A 19058-nucleotide genomic window follows, 5' to 3' on the forward strand; every position below is an offset into this window, starting at 1 on the left:
CTTAACCCCAACTTCTGTTCCTCCCATGAAGGCCCTCCACTATCCCTCCCCTTTTCTGGACAAGGCAGGGCTCCCCAACATAGGCAGGGGCAGGGTCCCTGGAATCCCCCAGCCCTAGCCTTGACCTTGGTGCCTTGAACTCACTGGGCAGTCATCTCGGCCACAGCCTCCAGGCTCCCATAGCCAGCAGCCGCGAAGCTGTCCTTGTAGCGGCACAGGTCCAGGGCCTCCAGCCACGCGCCCACAGAGCCAAAGGAGGGGAAAGTGGAGAAGGCACGGTCCGCTAGCGGGGTGGGAGGCCTGCAGGTCAGAGGAGCTGTGCTCAACCGACAGCTGGGATCTGGGCCCAGACCTGGTGGCCTCCCAAGGAGAGGCCAGCTGGGGGTGGACAGGAGAAGAGGAGGGTAACCGGGCCCCAGGGCTGAACCCGGCTCACAGGGGTGCTGTGCATTCCCGCAGAGGCGAGGGCTTCAGGCTCTTTAGGCAGGTAGAAGCAGAGCCAGCTAAAGGTATGGGAGTATCTGGAACAATCTGGGGTAGGACATGCCTAGGACTGGTTGGTGGCTCGTATTTGGAACAATGAACATTAATTTCACATATTCGATTCATTGGAACTACAGATGTGTTAGGGCTATTACCAAGTCTGTTTCTCCAGTCAGAGGCCATTGCACCCAGGGATGTGGGCAAAATCCAGGAGAAGCAGAAGTGACCAGGACAGATGTGCAGTGAGGTGGGCCTGGACAGGTGGGAGGCTACAGCCCTCTGGGGCAATGGGGTGAGCAATCGCTCCTGGACAGGTAGGGGGATGGGTGGAGATGGTGGGTTTGCACTTGCAACATGCAGGGAGGCCCTCCATGGGCAGATGAGAGGCTGGGGGTCCCACGTGGGAACATACCTGGGACAGGTGGTTGGGGCACCCTTGGGGGGCTCTGGGTCCTGCACCATCTTGCTCAGGATGCTGTGGATCTGGGAGAACCTGGGCCGCTCACCTGGGTCCTTCTGCCAGCAGTCAAGCATTAGTCGGTGCAGCAGAGTGGGACAGTTCCTGGGGGGTGGCAGCCGAAAGCCATCCTCCACAGCCTTGATCACCTGGGCCATGCGGGTGGAAAGCAGAGAGGAGGCTCTGGGTTCCCCCAGCACACCATGCACACACACACACACATTGCAAGGAGGACTCGGGCAATGGCCAGGCAGAACCAGACGCAAGCAGATGGAGAAGAGGGGCCTGGGGCAGGAAGGCTGAGGGTCAATGGGCAGAGGTCAGGGAGCTGGAGCCCGAGGTGAGAGGGTCAGAAGGCCTGGAGCTGGAGCCACAGATTACTCACATCTTGGCCAGACATGTCCCAGTAAGGCCGCTCTCCAAAGGCCATCACCTCCCACATGACGATGCCGAAGCTCCACACGTCACTGGCAGAGCTGAAGTGGCCGAACTGAAGTGTCTCAGGGGCGGCCCACAGCGCCGGGCTCCGGCCACTCTGTAGTGCAGGCAGGTCAGGAGCAAGTAGCAACTGGGTCACACGCAAGTTTCCCCACCACACTGAGCCCCAGATCCAGCCCTGTCGTCCTCCCAGGCAAGCCCGAACCCCAGCTTCACATCTGGGAAAGGCAAACATACTGATTTCAAGACAGGGTACCCTCTGACATTTATTCCAAGACCAACTAGGTGGAGGGGCAGGGAAGGGAATGGAAGTGGGGAGCTAGGGGTTCCAGGGCAGCTTGGTGGGAAACAGGCGGCACAGGCAGGCTCAGCTGGGGGAGGGTGCCCTCACCATGGTGGTGTAGACAGCCTCTGCTCGGTCCCGGGGGCCCCGCCCAAAGCCAGAGATCTTGCAGACAAGGTCGCTGCTGACCAGCACACGGCGAGCCGCCAGGCCCCGGTGAACGTAGCCCATCTCTGACAGATACTTCATGGCTGATGCCAGCCCTGGCAGCAACCCCATCAGCTGTCCAGCCATCAGCTGTCCCTCATGCCGCTGAGGGAGAAGACAGAGGCTAGGGCTGTGGGCTTGGATCCCCTGGTACTGTGTGACACCACGGTGGTCACTAGCTCTCACTGTGCTTTACCCTGTGACCACAGGTCAGCCCAGCCAGTGGGGATGATGCCAATTCCAAGCCCTACCAAAGAGAAAAGTGGAGGACCCCTGCCTGCTTTACAGAATAAAGTGGTCATCGGCAGCCCCAGGGCCACTCACCCTGAGGAAACTGTCCAGGGCCCCATGGCTCATGTACTCGGTGACGATCATCAAGGTGCTTCCTGTGCCCAGGGATGGAAACACACACGCTAAGTTGCCTCCTCACCCTCCACCCGGCACACACACAAGTTTCCCCACTGGGGCCTCAGACTGGGCCTCGAGAGCCAGAACCAGCATGAAGCTCCCTAATCTTGGCACCCTCCTGCCCTGCCCAGGGCCCCCTAAGCCAAGGAACAAAAGAGGAGACATCTGTAGGGGGATAAAGGTCAAGGTCAGGAGCTGCAACAAGCTTTCTAAGGAAGATCACTCATGGGCAAGGGGACCCACCCCCTAGAGTATCACAGGTCAGAAAGGTTACTCTGAGCCAGAGCGGCCACTCCAGGAGAAGGGCCACCCTGAGTCAGTGAAAGCTGAGGCTGCTGGCTGAAGTTCCCTCCCATGGCTGAGGGAAGGACCTGGAGGGGCAGGGGCACCCCAACTCCCACCCCATCATTTCCATCCCCCATACCCGGGGCAGCAGGAAGGGGGGCACCGGGCCCTACCTCGGGTGACAACGCCCTCCAGCCGCACGATGTGGCTATGGTCAAACTGGCCCAGCGTGAGGGCCTCGGCCAGGAAGCCGAGCCTCTGTGAGTCTGAGGCACTGTCCCTCAGTGTATGCACGGCTACAGGCAGCTCCTGGCGGCCGGGAAGCTGCAGGCAGCCACAGCACAGCTCCCCAAACCGCCCTGTGGGGAAACAGCATGACTCTGACTAGCCTGGCCACACGGCAAAACACATAAATTAACCAGGTGTGGTGGCGCATGCCTGTAATCCCAGGTACTTGGGAAGCTGAGGCAGGAAAATCACTTGAACCCAGGAGGTGGAGGTTGCAGTGAGCTGAGATTGTGCCACTGCACTTTAGACTGGGCAACAGAGCGAGACTCTGTCTCAAACAAAAAAAAAAAAAAGGAAAGAAGGAAAGTGACTGCAGATCATGGACTCTTTCCAATCTAAATCCTGGTAAACAGAGAAGCAGTGTGACCTGGAATTCCATCTCTCTTGGCCTCAGTCTCCTCTGTGAAATGAAGATTCCTCCCTGCCTTCCTCAGTGGGGGAAGGTTTCCAAGACTTGAAGAAGGGACGTGGCACATGCCAATGTGCCAACAGCCATCAAACCCCATGTGACCCAGGATAGACGGCAATGACATGTATTCTGTCACCCTGCCCCTTTCCAGCTTCTGTCCAGCGGGTCTGGAGACAGTGTCAGGGAATAATGTCAGGTTCCCCGAGAAAGCAGCTGCTGTCTCTGAGCACAGGGGTTGAGGATTTGCAGTAAGGAAGAAAGGCCAGCAGGAGTCTGGCCCTTAGAGGGCAAACACCAACAGCCAGGCCCTGTGGGGAGAACTGGGAGGTCCCCACAACAGCCCCCAGGAGGCAGGTATCATGCCCCTGTCACAGATGAGAACCTGAGGCTCTGAGCAAACGAGGGACATGCCCTGATCATGAGGAGGTAAGTGGAAGAGCCAGGACTAGAACTCAGGTATGCCTGGCCCCCAGGCTTACAAAGGCCCTTCCCCCCTGCCACATGAATGCCTGGAACTAAACTGCCAGTGGCAGTGTGCAGAGGTCATGGAGGGACCTTGAGGACCGGGAGAGGGTCACGGACCCTCTGCCACCCTCTTCCCTGTAATCAGCCAAGGCAGGAACTTTCTGGGTGGAAGGTGGGCTTGGTGTGGAGGCAGGGTTTCCAGGCAGGGACTTGGGTGGAGGTGGGCTTCAGGATAGAGGTGTGGACAGAGTGGGGGCATGGCCTGTAGAGTAGGTGGGGCTTCCACATGGGGACAAGGCTTCCTGGGCACCCAGCTTGCCTGCTCCAAGGCTCCTCTCCAGCATGACGCTTTTCACATCCAGCTCCTTGGCGAATAGATGCACAGCCTGCAGCGGGTCCCCACAGCTCTGGGGGTCCAGGAATGTTCGACGTGTAGGGACTTTGACTGGGAGAGAAAGAGATGATCCTAGGGAAAGGGGCCTCCATCGCTGGGGTGGACACAGGGGCTCATGCAGTGGAACTAGGCCGAGGGCGGAGGAGTGAGGCAGGGTGGAGCCCACCCCTCCCCACCCAAGCCCAGACAACTCACAGTGGAAATACAGCTCCTCTTCATCATGGGCATCCCCTCCTCCTTTGCCATAGCTGCAGGGCCTGGCAGGAAGTTCAGGGTCATTCTTTCAGCCAGGCTACCCCGGCCCTTCCCACTGCAGAGCACTGAAGCCAGCACCTCTTTGTCCCTTCAAAAGAAAAGGTCTGTGCCCTGGGGGAGGGACCTTTTCGCCCAGCTGGTTGAAAAGCTTCTCTGTGGTTTGACTACCTCCCCATAGCACAGATACAACTGTAGCCCTAGACGAAACCCTCACCACTGCCACCCTTCCCAGCTACTTGCACACAGTGAAATGATTGCAACTCCAGAGGTACCCAATCCATACCCTGACTGCAGGACCCCAGCTGCCCTGCCTGCGGTTCTGTGAAAGTGTGAATAAGGCAAGCAGACCCAGCACTCAGGGGCAGCTTCTGGTCTGGTCAGGAAAACAAACACGGAGGGTTAGCCATAAGCCCACTCGCCAGTGCCGGCAAAGGAGAAGGGCAGTGTACTGTGGGGACATGGGACAGACAGGCCTGACCTGATTCGAGGTCACTGTGGATGGCTTCCCGAGACAGAGGCAGCCAAGGGCCAAAGGACTGCATCACAGTCAACAAAGCCACAGGCTGATACTTGGGCTCCCCCAGGGGTGGGGCCTTACTGGCCCAGATAAAGACTTTGGCTTTTATTCTGGGAGCAGAGGAGAGCCCCTGTGGGGTTTAAGCAGAGGAGTGCGGTGATTTGATTTATACTTTAGAAAGAGCTCCAGTTGCAGGGTGGAAGCTGCCATTGGTGTCACCACAGGGGATGAGCTGGCAGTGGTTCTGCCATGGGGTCAACATGGGCATGGAGAGAGGCAGGGGACTCCAGTGACAGGAAGGTGGCAGGGATCACAGGACTGAGAGGCGGCCGGACGGCAGAAAGGAAGAGGGACAAGTTGCCCACAGCGTTTATGGCAGTGCCATTTACTGGGACGAGGAGACAGAAAGTTCACATTTAGACATCTGAGTTTGTGCGCCTGGGTAATAAGCAGGAAAGATAAGAAGGGAGTTCAACATGTGTGTGTCTGGAGCTTGGAAGAGAGGCCTCCTCTGCAGATACAAATCAGGAGCCACGAGCATGGCCCAGGGAGAGGATGGAGTCCGAGAAGAGGGACTGGGAACAAGTCTGAGAAACCCCAACATGCAGGCTAGAGGAAGGAAGCAGGTGGACAGTACAAAAGAACTCCCAGAGGAACAGGAGAGAGCGGGGAAACTGGGGGCGCTCTGGAGGCGATACTGTGGTACCACAGGGATCAAGGACAGAGAAAGCAGAGCGGGTGGTGAGAGAAATCACATAAAGGTACAAGGAGGAGAGACCAAGGGCGGAGTCTCCAAAGTTTTCACGGGAGAGATGATGGCGTGTAGATACAGATGGGAAGGAGGAGCAAGGCTGTCACACAGGGGGGAGGTGGCCACTAAAGGGGGTTGACAGCCTGGGCTGGGAACCTGACCACAAAGACCTGCTTCCCAGCTCCTCCACTTGGTAGCTGTGCGACTGGGTGGCTCCGTTTTCTCTTTAATAAAATTAGAATAACGCTAGGCCTGCCACACAGCAGACTGTCAGACAGCTCACCAAGGCTCCACACACGTCCCCTGTTATGTGGGGCAGAGGGGGACATTAGGAGTAATAGTGGGCTCCCAAATGGCAAAAGGGTGGGGTTCAGTCATAGGTGGAAGGATTGATTCTGGCTGGGAGGCTCACCTCCTCTAGAGAAAAGGGGGTGAGGATGGGTGCAGAAGCAGGCAGGTTTGTGGGCTGGGTGGTGAGAAGTCCAGGGGCCAGTGACGAGGCTAAAGACCAGGTGTGACAGGTGTGACTGAGAGAGCAACCTGCAAAGACAGGGTGTCTACAGGCCAAGAGTAGAACTGGATTAAGTACTGGGGTGAGGTTGGGCATGGTGGCTCATGCCTGTAATCCCAGCACTTTTGGAGTCCAAGGGTGATGGATCACCTGAGGTCAGGAGTTCGAGACCAGCCTGGTGAACGTGGTGAAACCCCATCTCTACTAAAAATACAAAAAAAAAAATTAGCTGGATATGGTGGCACAGGCTTGTAGTCCCAGCTACTCAGGAGTCTGAGGCAAAAGAATCACTTGAATGGGGGAGGCAGAGGCTGCAGTGAGCTGAGATCATGTCACTGCACTCCAGCCTGGGTGACAAGAGCAAGACTCCATCTAAAAAAAACAGTATTGATGTGAAGCATTCTAGGCGGACGGTCAGGAGGAACAGAAGAGATGATCCTTGGGAATGAGAAGTCAAAGAACCAAGAGGCAAGCCGGGGGACAGGCTGTCCAGCAGCTACTGAAGTCACCCAAGGTGGTGACAGGGCTTCCGTGAATAAGGAGCAACATCCAGGAGAGATGGGTGGAGATGAAGTGGGGAAGGCTGAATGGATGGAGGAGTGAAAGAGGGTGCATGGTGAGGAGAGGAGAAAAGCTTTCACTGGACCACATGGCCAAGTGAGAAGTGGGCAAGCCAGGGTGGACTGAAGAGGAGGGAAATTGGAGGTGAGGGACTATGGCGCAGAGCATGGCGTAAGAGGTGCTGCAAACAGCCTGCCAGGCCGGGACATGCATGCTGGAGAAGAATGTCTCTCTACCCCTCCGCACTCCCCATTTTGGTGCAGCTGGATTTGGGGTTTAGAATCCTGCCCGGGGTTGCTCGGCCTCTGTAGGCACCTGTCTCCAGGGTGCTCCTGACCTGCAAAGCCTCTGCTTGAAAGAGGGGCTCTTGGCTTTCTTGTCTCCCTTTCCTCCTTCTGCCTCTCAGAGCCCCTCAGTGCAAAGCCAGGATGAGGTACGCGTGGCATCTGTCCACCCCTGCTTTTCCAGTGGATCCAGCACAGGGACCTGCCTGCTCCATGAGCAAGGAGCTCTCTACTCTTGTCCTGCCTTCCTGGTTCACCTGGCCCAGGCAGAGCTGGCTCCCAGACTAGCAAGACAGTGCTCTCTCCCACTCAGTCACTTTCAGTGTCTCAATCAAGGCCAAGCAAATAGCCAGTGCCAAATGAATGCCAACTGTCCTTCAAGCCACCAGGCAGTTCCACGACACTGAGATGTGGCTCCCCAGCCCACCCACCTCTCATCTGCTTCTCCACTCCAGCCCATCTCATGCAGACTTTCCAACTTCTCCAGTCTGCTGACTTCAGCCCAGCCTGGGACCCATCTAGGACGACTCTGCCTGCAGCAGAGTGTGGCCCTGGGGAGAAGAGGGGATACATTCCAGGAGGCCTCTGCTGCCTGCAAAAGGACTAGAATCTTCTCTGAACCAGACTCAAGCCAATTCAAGCTCTACGTCTTCCCCTCCCTCCTATCCCCTTTCTCTGCTCACCCTCCTGCAAGCTTCTTTCTGGTGGGAGTGGGAGGTTTCTGCTTTATGAATTGCCCTCTCTGTCCTGCCCCTCCCACACATATACATACACACAATTTCTGCCTTTTCCCCCTTTTCCTATGTTCAAGGGCCTCAAGAGGCCGAGGCGCACGGGCTGGGGGCCTCTGAGTGCCTCAGGAGAATCCTAATCACACTGGAGCAGCCGGAGCTTGATTCCTTCCTCAGTGATGCCTTCTGACTTTAATGAGTTAAGGCGCTAAATCCCCTTCATCCCAGAGCGGCTGAGCTAGCTGCAATGCTGGCTGCCGCATGCACTGAGTGTGGGGAGGGGCCAGACGACACACACCTGTATCTGCACAGCAGTGTGCTCCAGGGTACAGATCTGCGTGTGTGCAAGGCGGGCAGACAGGGATGCCTGTGAGCACATGTTAATGTGCATGGGGATATGACCCACCAGGGGTCAGGCTGGGCCAGCCACCTACCTCCTCCAAATGGCCAGCACACTCATCACGGAGCCCAGGACGAGGAGGGCCGAGATGGTCACTACGGTGACGACAACAGCGGGGCTCTGGTCCCTGGACCCTGAGGCAGCTGGGAGGAAAATCACGAGGTTGAGGCGGGCAAAGGACCCGGCTCCTGGGCAAGCCCCAGGGCAGACTCCTGTCCTCACCCTGTAGCGGGATTCCCACAGCACCTCGGCACTTGGCACAGCCTCCCAGCCACAGAGCTGCCAAGGCAGTCCCACTGACCACAGTGGCACCTGGAGTCCCAAGAGCTTCCTCTGCTCCCAGGGCAGGACACTTCCAGGTCAGCCCAGCTCCTACTCAGAGAGAGAAGCAGGAGTCCAGACAGGCCGGGCCAGGCCTCCCTCTATGCCTTTTGGATGGGCAGTGAGAGAGACTCAAAGTCACTCTGCAGGAGGAATGGCCTCGGCTCTGAGCTCCCTACCCCCAATCCAAACCATCCACCAACAATAATAAAAAGGGCTAACGGTAACAACACCTTACTCTATTCAAGATGCTGGGCCATGTGCCTTAACTATACTATCTTGTTTCATCATCACAGTAATCTAGGAAGGTATAACTGTCTCCATCTTACAGCTGAGGAAACTGAGGGAGAGAAGTTACATAATTTGCTCAAGGTCACATGGCTAAAAAAGTGGTGAACCTAAGATTTAAGCATGACTCCAAAACTCTCTGCCTGATTCCAAAGCTTCTGCTTTGAACTTTTTCCCCAAGACAGCAGCCTAGAGGATGCTTGCTCTCAGCCCTATTCATGGATCTATCCAATTGACCCATCCAATCAATCCATCCATTCATCCAACTACATGCCCAGTTTGCATTAGTACTGAGGAGATAGTGATTAATCTGGAGGGGTGCATGGGCCCATGGGTGTGACAGAAACAAGAATCTTAATTGTAGAATGCAAAAAGAAACAGAAATGAGCAGAGCTGAGCAGAGGCGCAGTAATTTCTTCCTAAAGCCAATAAGGAAGGCTTCATAAAAAAGGTGCCATCGGAACTGGACCTGGAGGCTGGAAGGATTTCTGATGGTGCTTAGATGCACACACTGGGTCTGAAAATGGCAAGTCTTCCCATGTGGCTGGGAAACAGACTGCTTGAAGGCGGAGAGTGGCATAGGAAGCTGGAGGGTGGGAAGATTGAGGGAACTGGGGGAGAAGAACCTTGAGTGCTAAGCTAAGGAGTATAAACTTTCTCCTGCGGGCGACAGGGAGCAGTGGAGAGAGTTCCTGTCCAAGAAGAAAAGGAATGAGGGTGTCTGATGAGGTGGGAGTGAGGATGGAGAAGAGGTGCTTGAGAGAGGTGAAGGTTTGGAGTAACTATTAGGAATGGAAAGAGTACTAAGTCGCCCTGAAGCCTGAACTGAGACTGGAAAAGTACATCCCTGCAGGCAGCCTCCATGTGGGACAGTGGGAGGAGAATGGTCCAAGTCTGGGGACTAGCAGCTGGGCATAGTAAGACGTCCAGGGAATGAGGGCTGGCAGAGTTGGGGAGTATTTCTGATGAGATCATCTGCAGGAGCTGGGTAGAGATGGATGTGAAGCCCAGAGGAACTAAAAACCTGGGAGATGAGTTGGACCCAGTGAGCTGTCTTTTGAATGTCACAGAGCAAGTGAGGAGGAACAAAAGAAGAGAATTAGAGGCCAAAAATTCTAAAGTCAAAGAGAGTATTTCAGAGCCCAGGGTTCCAGAGGTAAAGAGGGCCAAGGGTCTGGGCAGGGACAGAAGGGATCAGAGTTGCCAAGAGCTGTTTGAAATGAGGCGTCCATGTGGACACAGAACTGGGGAGTGAGAGAAAGATGGCAGCAGCGAGCAGCCTCTGAGATGGCATTCCCGCCTCCTGGTATCCATTCCCCGGGAGTGTAGGCTGGACTCACCTGTGATGAACAGAATATGGCAAGAGTATTGGGATGTCATTTCCAAGATCAGGAAACAAGATGAATGGCTTCTGTCTTGGGTGCCCTCTCCCTGGCTCACAGTCTCTGGAAGAACCTAGTGGTTGTGGTGGGCAGCCCTAAGGAGAGGCCCATGGGGCAAGAAACAGTAGGCCTCACAGCAGCCAGCAAGACCCTGAGCAGGGAGGTGGACTCTCCCCCAGCTAAGCCCTGAAATGAACACAGCCCCTGAGGACAGCTTGACAGCAGCCTTGGAAAAGACCCTGAATCATGGCACCTAGCTGAGAGGTACCCACATTACCGACCCGTGGAAACATGAGATTGTAGATATTTGTTGTTTTCACCTGCTAGATGTTGGGGCAACTTGTTACACAGCAATAGGTAACTAGTACAGTGGTGAAGCATAAGCCTTCACCAAGACCCTGATTTGGGGCCGGGCATGATGGCTCACCCCTGTAATCCGAACACTTTTGGAAGCCAAGACAGAAGAACTGCTTTGACCCCAGGAGTTTGAGACCAGCCTGGGCAACACAGCAAGATTCCATCTCTGTTTTTTAAAAAAGAAGAAAGATACTGATTTGGAAGGCAGGGGCAGTGGCTCACATCTGTGATCCCAGCACTTTGGAAGGCCAAGTGGATCACCTGAGCCCAGGAGTTTGAAATCAGTCTGAGCAACATAGTGAGACCCCCCAAAACTAAACAATTAGCTGGACATGGTGGCAAGTGCCTGTCTTCTCAGCTACTTGGGGGATCCTGGAAAGTTGAGGCTGCAATGAACTACGATTGTGCCACCGTACTTCAGCCTGGGTGACACAGTAAGACCCTATCTCATCAACAACAAATCTCAATATGGAGACACAGCTGATGGGAAACCATGCTCTGCAGATTGGCAGAACCATAGCCATGGCCACAGGAAGGGAGGCTGGGATCTCAGCAGTTTCTACTCACTGAGAGGCTCCCAATAAATGAGACTATCAGCCCCTCTCCACTGAGCCCCCAGCTCCTGCCCCCACCATGCCCACTCCAGCCAAACCTGCCCCCTTTGTTCAGGTGGCTCCCTCTCTCCAAAACGTCTTCCTGCCCATCTGTACACATTCAAATGTTCCCCAGCTGTAATCTCCTCTTTCCAGCATCTGGCCGAGGTCTGACACTTTTCACATGCAGGCGAGAAGTGTGGTCTTCCTTCCCAGAACTCAGAGCCCCTCAACATTTTATCTTCTCCTCCCTTCGGGCTCAGAGCTCTTCCTATCTTGGATTGGAGTCATGTAGCAGGTTGGAAAGAATTATTATCTTGACAGCTGCTGCCAGAATGGCTCTTAGGGGGAACTGCCTTTGTTCAGGAAAATATTTCCATGAGCTGCTCAGGGTAGATAGAGGTGAGATCCTGAGGGCTGGGTTAGCAGCAGGCAAAGCAACAAGCTAAACTGCTCTGCACACATCAGGGAACTGGGAGTGGGTGGGGAGAAGAGGAACCAGGGGAGGGAAGTAAAGGAGGAGGGAGGAAAGAACAATATTCTGGAGAAGCCAGAGATGTTTTCAGATGAGGATCTTCAATGTCCAGTTCGTGTTTGGTTTTGGTAACAGCTTTATTGAGATATCATTCCCATACCATGTGATTTACCCACTTAAGGTGTGTAATTCTTTTTTTGTTTTTTGTTTTTTGTTTTTTTTTTCAGACAGAGTCTCACTTTGTTGCCTAGGCTGGAGTGCAATGGTACCATCTTAGCTCATTGCAACCTCTGCCTCCCAAGTTTAAATGATTCTCGTGCCTCAGCCTCCCAGGTACCTGGGATTACAGGTGCCCACCACCACACCTGGCTAATTTTTGTATTTTTAATAGAGACGGTGTTTCGCCATGTTGGCCAGACTGGTCTCAAACTCCTGACCTCAGGTGATCCACCTGCTTTGGCCTCCCAAAGTGCTGGGATTACAGGTGTGAGCCACCACGCCCAGCTGTAATCCTCATTTGTTGTGTTTATCACTGCAATGCAACCCCTTCATGTCCATCAACCTTCGATGAAGTTAGCATCACACTCTAAGGCCTAGTGGGGAGAGGGACAGTGTCCCGTGTTTGGGTCTCTATCCAAACTGAGTCTCTATCTAGCTGAGACATGGGCTGTAGCTGTCTCTCCTGTGAGCTCCTCCAGGACAGGCTCCCAGTCTAATTCATGTTGGTGAATAGGCATTAGTCGGTGGATTCCAGTCATTAATTAATTAGCCTGTAATTAAACTGTTCCGCAGGCTCCCTTAACTGTGCAAATAACTCCAGATAACTCTCCCCATCTATTTGTCTCCCTGCCTCAGCCCTGGGCAGGGTTCTCTCTGTCCAGGTTCCTGTCCACTCACACACACTACTTACCCTCCCCCAGGGTCTGCACTTCAATGCTGGGGTTAAAGCTCTGGGCCTCCCAGGATGGCCCCGGGGAAGCAGCCCGGATCTGAAAGACGTAGCGGGTAGCTGGCTTCAGGTTGGTGACGGTGACTGCAGGCGCCCCTGTCTTTACCGTGGAGTAAGCCTGCTCACTCTGACCCTGGAAAGAGATCAAGAAGTGAAGCCCACCAGCGCCAGACCCACTGTTCTAGGAGAACGAAGGGCAAAAGGAGCAGGGAGGCAGGAGAAGCACATGTGGGTTGAGTGGGAAAACCCAACCCCAATCGTCTTGGGTGATCCCAGGGATCTTTTCCTTGGCTCCTTAGCCCTGTCTTCACCACAAGCTCCCACCCACACTCTGTGGCACTTGCCGCTGAGAATAGCCCCACCTCTGCATAAGGGAAATTTTAGAGAAGACACCAGATCCTCCTTCTGGGGGAATGATAGGATGGGGGCCACCAGGGCCTGTCAGTCCAGGCTGAGCTGGACTGACAGTGCCCTAGGCAGGCCTAAAGCCTCAGAGGACAGAGTGAGAGAATGAGTCTTGACCCACGATAGCCCGCGATGGCTCACAAGGCTTTTCTTTTCCTTGACGTCTGATTTTCACAACTGTCCTACATGGCTGAGAGGACAGAAAGGATTATCTTGTTTGTTTGTTTGTTTGTTTCAGAGATAAGGAAACCCAGCTCAGAGGGGTAAAGACTCCCCCAAGGCCCCAGCTGGAGCTGTCGCTGATGAGCGCTGGCTTCTGCAGGAGACCCTTTACAAGCCCAACCTCCCGTGAGCCTCACAACAGCCCCGTGGAGTCAGCAACTCCATCTCCTTTGTAGGTGAGGTTCACATCAAGGAAAGCACCGGTGCACCCTCCGAAGCCCTGCAGAGCCTGTGCTTACTTCTCGACATCATGGTGCCCCCACTCCACCCCAATACACCTGACAATGGCATACTAGAGACACTCCTCCCATCGTTTCATCCCTGCCCGCACCCTGTTAGAGCCCCTGCCATATCCACAGCCCCAGAAGTTTCCTCTCCCCACTGATATTTTGTGGCTCCAGTTCTTTTGCCTTAATGTTCAGGAATTGGGACAGACTTTGACTCAAGTTGGGCCAATCAGAATCTCTCTTCCAGGCCACTCAACAGTCCATTGAAAGACAGAGAAGCAGTGGCTTTAGGACCTAGGAGGTAGAGCAGGCTAGGGGCAGGGAGGATGGAGCAATGACATTGGTGACGTGCTGCGAGCAGGCCCCTCTGCAGCATGGGCTGGACTGGTGTGTAGAGAGAGGTTGAGATGAGAAGCACTGAGGGGCTGCCAGATACCACCCCCAGGCCCAGCGGCCCAGCAGGGCTTCAGCTCAGCAGGCTCCTTGAGAGAGCCCTGAAGCCTTTCAAATATAGCCCTTTTATACTTGTTCCTTTTTTTTTTTTTTTTTTTGAGACAGAGTCTCGCTGTGTCACCCAGGCTGGAGTGCAGTGGTTCAATTTCAGCTCACTGCAACCTCCGCCTCCTGGGTTCAAGTAATTCTCCCTGCCTCAGCCTCCCAAGTAGCTGGGATTATAGGCACCCGCCACCATGGGTTTCGCCATGTTGGACAGCCTAGTCTCGAACTCCTGACCTAAGGCGATCCACCACCTTGGCCACCCAAAGTGCTGGGATTACAGGCATGAACTACCGCTCCCGGCCTTGTTCCTTCTTTTTTATTGTTTTGGGGTTTTGGTGGGTTTTTCTGAGACAGGGTCTTGCTCTGTTGCCCAGGCTGGAGTGCAGTGGTGTAATCACTGCTCACTGCAGCCTTGGCTGCCTGGGCTCAATCCTCCTGCTTCAGCATCCCAAGTTGCTAGGACCACAGGTGCACACCACCATGCTGGGTGATTTCATTTTTGTAAAGGTAGGGGTCTCACTTTATTGCCCAGACTGCTCTTGAACTCCTGGCCTCAAGCCATCCTCCCGCCTGGCCTCCCAAAGTGCTGGGATTACAGGCGAGAGCCAATGAGCCTGGCCCTTGCTCCTGTTTTTGAGGGTTTTCATGCCCAACAAATTCACACTCCCTGGCTAATGACCTGGGAGCATCCATCCAGCTCAGCCTTGGGACTCTTGTCTATGCCCTGATTCCCAATGTCCATTCAGTGAGTCCTTTCTAAGCATCTGCTGCATACCTAGCCCCTTCCCAGCGTCCTTTGCTGCTGTCCCCTAAATATCAGCATTCCTCAGGGCTTTGTCCTGGCCACTCTTCTCAGTGTCCTCCTTGTTCTTCTCCTCTAGTCACCTGGCTACAGCTACTGTCTCTATGCTGAGAACCCACAATACCCCTCTCTCTCTCTCTCTCTCTCTCTCTCTCTCTTTTTCTCTCTCTCTCTCCAGGCCAGGCCTCTCCCTTGAGCTTCAGATCTGTAAGTCTACCTAGGTGTCCCACAGGCCCCCTGAATGCTATATGAGCAAAACCAGGTTCATCATCTTGCCCCACGCCTTCCCTTTCAACTCAGTGCTTCTCATCTCAGTCAGTGGTACCCCATACTCTGGGTTACCCAGGCCAGACACCCAGCAGTGACTCAGAACTCTCTCCTCCTTCCTGCTCAGCCCCAACACTCACAGCTCTCAACAGACTTCTAGTATTCAAAATCTATTATCTGATTCAGCAAAGAAGTCCCTCATGTTGTTGAGGAGTAAGTGAAGTTCTGACACAGGTAGAAGCTGAAAGAGGTTTCACTTTAGTGAATATAATTTGTACCAAGGTGAGAAACAGTTTAACGGTAGCTTACATATAGATTTAAAGAAAATAAACTGGCCAGGCACAATGGCTCATGCCTGTAATGCCAGCATTTTGGGAGGCTGAGGCAGGTGGATCACCTGAGGTCAGGAGTTCGAGACCAGCCTGGCCAACATGGTGAAACCCCATCACTACTAAATATACAAAAATTAGCCGGGTGTAGTGGTGGGCGTCTGATCCCAGCTACTTGGGAGGCTGAGGCAGGAGAATCGCTTGAACCCAGGAGGCAGAGGTTGCAGTGAGACGAGATCATGCCACTGCACTCCAGCCTGGGCAACAAGAACAAAACTCTGTTTCAAAATAAAAAAATAAATAAAAAGATAATAAACTTATGGGGAAATGAGCAGATTGGAATGTGACTCCATTTGTTACATCACAGCTAAGCTTCAGCCACAGACTGACAACAAATACAAGAGGTCAGCAAAAATCAGCACAACTATCCTACGGGGATCAATTAGCTATATGGAGTTCACAATCAAGGATTCTGTATATATTTTATTATCACCATAAATGCTGTGCTACACATTTTTTGTATCACTAAAAGTATAATAAATAACTCATACATTTATTGCTCTGGAAAGCTGGCTGCTAAACATCTACCAGCACACCACCACACCTAGCAATGTGCTCCATGGGCACGCATTTTTGTAAAATTAGAAATGATATGATCTTTCTGTGTCCTTTTTCTTTACAAGGGCTCTACAAATGGTACGTATAAGATTCAGCCACACAAAATCTGGACCAAGCCCCAGAGAAATCTCTTTGTCAACTGAGACACTAGGTGACGTGGAAACAATGGAAAGGTGATGGAGATAGATCTGAGCAGAGAGAGCAAGAGCAGGAGTCCGGAAAAGGAGGGAGAGACTCAAGCCTGGGGCCCCTAGGTGAGGGCGGTTATGCTTACAAAGGGAGTAACAAGGGCTTTTGCTGGGAGGATGGTCTGAAGAACCAGAATCCCAGGGTCGGGGACAGGTGCAGACCAGCCTCCAGGTCCCTCCCAGACACGCACTCACCTTCTCGTAGTATCGGATTTCGTACTCCGTGCCATTGGCCCCAGGGGCTCCGACAGGGATGGGCTCCCGCCACGACAGGGACACGCTCTGGGGCTCCACTCGGTCCCTGCGGATCTCATCCTCTTCCCAGGGTGCTGAAAGTAAGTAACGTGGCATTCTCCACCTTGACCCCCTACGCGGCAGGATTTGGGGTAGGGGGAAGAGGGTGCAGTTTGCGGGGCTGTGGGACGGGGCTAAGAGAGGCCTGGGGCGTGGTCTCAGGGGCTGTGGGCGGGGCTAGGGAACAGCCTGAGAGGCGTGGCCAAAGGGGAGGAGTCTGTGAGATGGGAGGAAAGAGGCACCTCTGCCCACGCAGTCCTTTTCTTCTTTGTCCCTAGAGGGAAAAGCGTTAGGCCTTCTGCTGCTTGCCCACCGCCTACACCCCAGCTTCCCTCATGGTGGTTGGCTCTAAAACTCCAGGCTCTTTCTACACTTGCTGCAGCTTGGAGACATAAGAGAGCATTTAGAGGCAGGAAGACCTGCTACTTAACGATTCTAATGGTCTGGTCAAGAGGTAATACACTCAACAAACTAGAAATAGAAGGAAATTATCCCAAAAGAATAAAGGCCATATATGAAAAGCCTACAGTAAGCATTATACTCTATGGTGAAGACTGGAAGCTTTCCCTCCAACATCAGGAAAAAGGCAAGATGTCTGTCTGTCTGCTCTCATCACTTTTATTCATTATAATACCAGAAGTTTTAGCCAGAGAAGTTAGGCAAGAAAAAGAAATAAAAGGCGTCCAAACTGGAAAAGAAGCAGGAAATTTATCTGTTTACAGATGACATGATCTTATCTGTAGAAAACCCTAAAGATTCCACACAGAATTTTTAGGCTAGGCATGGTGGCTCATGCCTATCATCCCAGCACTTTGGGATGCTGAGGTGGGCGGATCACTTTGAGTCCACGAGTTTGAAACCAGCCTGGCCAATATGGCAAAACCTTCTCTCTATTAAAAATACAAAAATTAGCTGGGCGTGGTGGCCCACACCTGTAATTTCAGCTGCTCAGGAGGCTGAGGCTGAAGAATCATGGGGCAGAGGCTGCAGTGAGCCAACGTCACAGCACTGCACTCCATCCTGAGCAACAGAGCAAAACTCCATCTCAAAAAAATAAAATAAAATTTAAAACTAATAAACAAATACAGCAAAGCTGCAGAATACAAAACCAATGCACGAAAATTAGTTGTGTTTCTATAAACGAACAATTCAAAAAGAAAATTAGGAAAACAATCCCACTTACAATAGCATCAAAAATAATAAAATACTTAGAAATAAACTTAACCAAAGGATTGAAAGACTTTCATACAGAAAACTACAAAATATTGCTGAAAGAAATGAAAGAAAACACAAATAGTTGGAAAGACATCCTGTGTTCATGGAATAGAACACTTAATATTGTTAAAATGTCCCTACCACCAAAAGTGAACTACAGATGCAATGCAGTCTTATCAAAATCCCAGGCGTTTTTTACAGACATAGAAAAAATATCCTAAAATTCATATGGAATCTGAAAGGACCATGAATAGTCAACACAATCATGGGAAGGAAAAATAAAATTGGGTCAGAGGCAGGGCTCCCACATATAATCCCAGCACTTTGGGAGGCCAAGGTGGGAGAATCGCTTGAGACCAGCCTGAGCAACACAGTGAGACTCCATTATTTACAAAAACCAACCAACAACAAAACTCACCCACACATGCAAAGGTAGAGTCCTCACACTTCCTGACTTCAAAACATATTTCAAAGCTATAGTAATCAAAACAATATGGTACAGACATATTGACCAACAAAACAGAATACAGAGCCCAGAAATAACTCCTCTCCATGTATGATCAAATGATCTCCCACAGTGTACCAAGGTTATGCTATGCAGAAAGGATAATCTCTTCACCAAATGGCACTGAGAAAAGTGGATATCCACATGTAAAAGAATGAAGTTGGACCCTCACCTTATATCATACACAAAATTGAACTCAAAATGGATTAAAGACCTAAATGTAGGGTCTGAAATGATAAAACTCCTAGAAGAAAACACAGAGGGAAAGCTTCATGACATTGGATTAGGCAATGAATGATTTCTTGAATATGACACCAGAAACACAGGTGGGAAAACCACAAATAGACAAATGAGACTACATCAAACTTTTAACATTCTGCAGAGCACAGGCAACAATAATCAGAGTAAAGAGGCAATCTTTGAAATGGGAGAAAATACTTGCTAACCATATATCTAAGGGGTTAATATCCAGAATGTATGAAGACTGCCAAGAACTCAATAACAAAGACCAAATAACTCAGTTTAAAAATGGACAAAGGATAAAGATGAAAACAAAAACAAACAAACAAAAATGGACAAAGGACTTCAGTAGACTTTTTTTTTTTTTTTGGCTACCAGGTGAGGCAGTGAGAGTGGAGAAGGAACAAAGGAATCTATAACTGGATGTGATCAATTAGTTGTAAACAACACTGCACTTGGACCAGCCTGAGTAGACATTTCTTCAAAAGATACAAGCCAAGCGCAGTGGCTCATGCCTGTAATCCCAGCACTTGGGGAGGCCAAGGGGGTGGATCACCTGAGGTCAAGAGTTCGAGACCAACCTGGCCAACATGGTAAAACCCTGTCTGTACTAAAAATACAAAAGTTAGCTGGGCATGATGGCACGCACCTATAATCCCAGCTATTTGGGAGGCTGAGGCATGAGAATTACTTAAACCCGGGAGGCGGAGGTGAGCTGAGATGGCACCATTGCACTCCAGCCTGGGCAACAGAGTG

General features: G+C 52.3%; 1 protein-coding gene across 4 annotated transcripts in view; it reads right to left on the reverse strand.

Moving 5' to 3' along the window:
- The window catches only part of EPHA10 (EPH receptor A10), a 48779-nt gene that overhangs the window by 2566 nt on the left and 27155 nt on the right, over positions 1 to 19058 (reverse strand). For 2 of the 4 annotated variants that reach the window (XM_035250847.3, XM_078331258.1), the window contains exons 6-17: positions 16244 to 16377; positions 12454 to 12625; positions 8162 to 8270; positions 7428 to 7547; positions 4313 to 4374; positions 4043 to 4168; positions 2735 to 2920; positions 2193 to 2254; positions 1770 to 1973; positions 1326 to 1475; positions 896 to 1089; positions 145 to 300 (exon numbers count right to left, since the gene is read on the reverse strand). In XM_035250847.3, coding sequence (XP_035106738.1) covers positions 145 to 300; positions 896 to 1089; positions 1326 to 1475; positions 1770 to 1973; positions 2193 to 2254; positions 2735 to 2920; positions 4043 to 4168; positions 4313 to 4374; positions 7428 to 7547; positions 8162 to 8270; positions 12454 to 12625; positions 16244 to 16377 — 1675 coding nt within the window. Of the gene's footprint in view, positions 1 to 144; positions 301 to 895; positions 1090 to 1325; positions 1476 to 1769; positions 1974 to 2192; positions 2255 to 2734; positions 2921 to 4042; positions 4169 to 4312; positions 4375 to 7427; positions 7548 to 8161; positions 8271 to 12453; positions 12626 to 16243; positions 16378 to 19058 lie in introns of those variants that run through there. The other 2 variants (XM_035250848.3, XR_013519931.1) reach the window with 2 other exon arrangements.

Source organism: Callithrix jacchus, chromosome 7, assembly GCF_049354715.1.
Source record: "Callithrix jacchus isolate 240 chromosome 7, calJac240_pri, whole genome shotgun sequence".
Taxonomy (NCBI): Eukaryota; Metazoa; Chordata; class Mammalia; order Primates; family Cebidae; genus Callithrix; species Callithrix jacchus.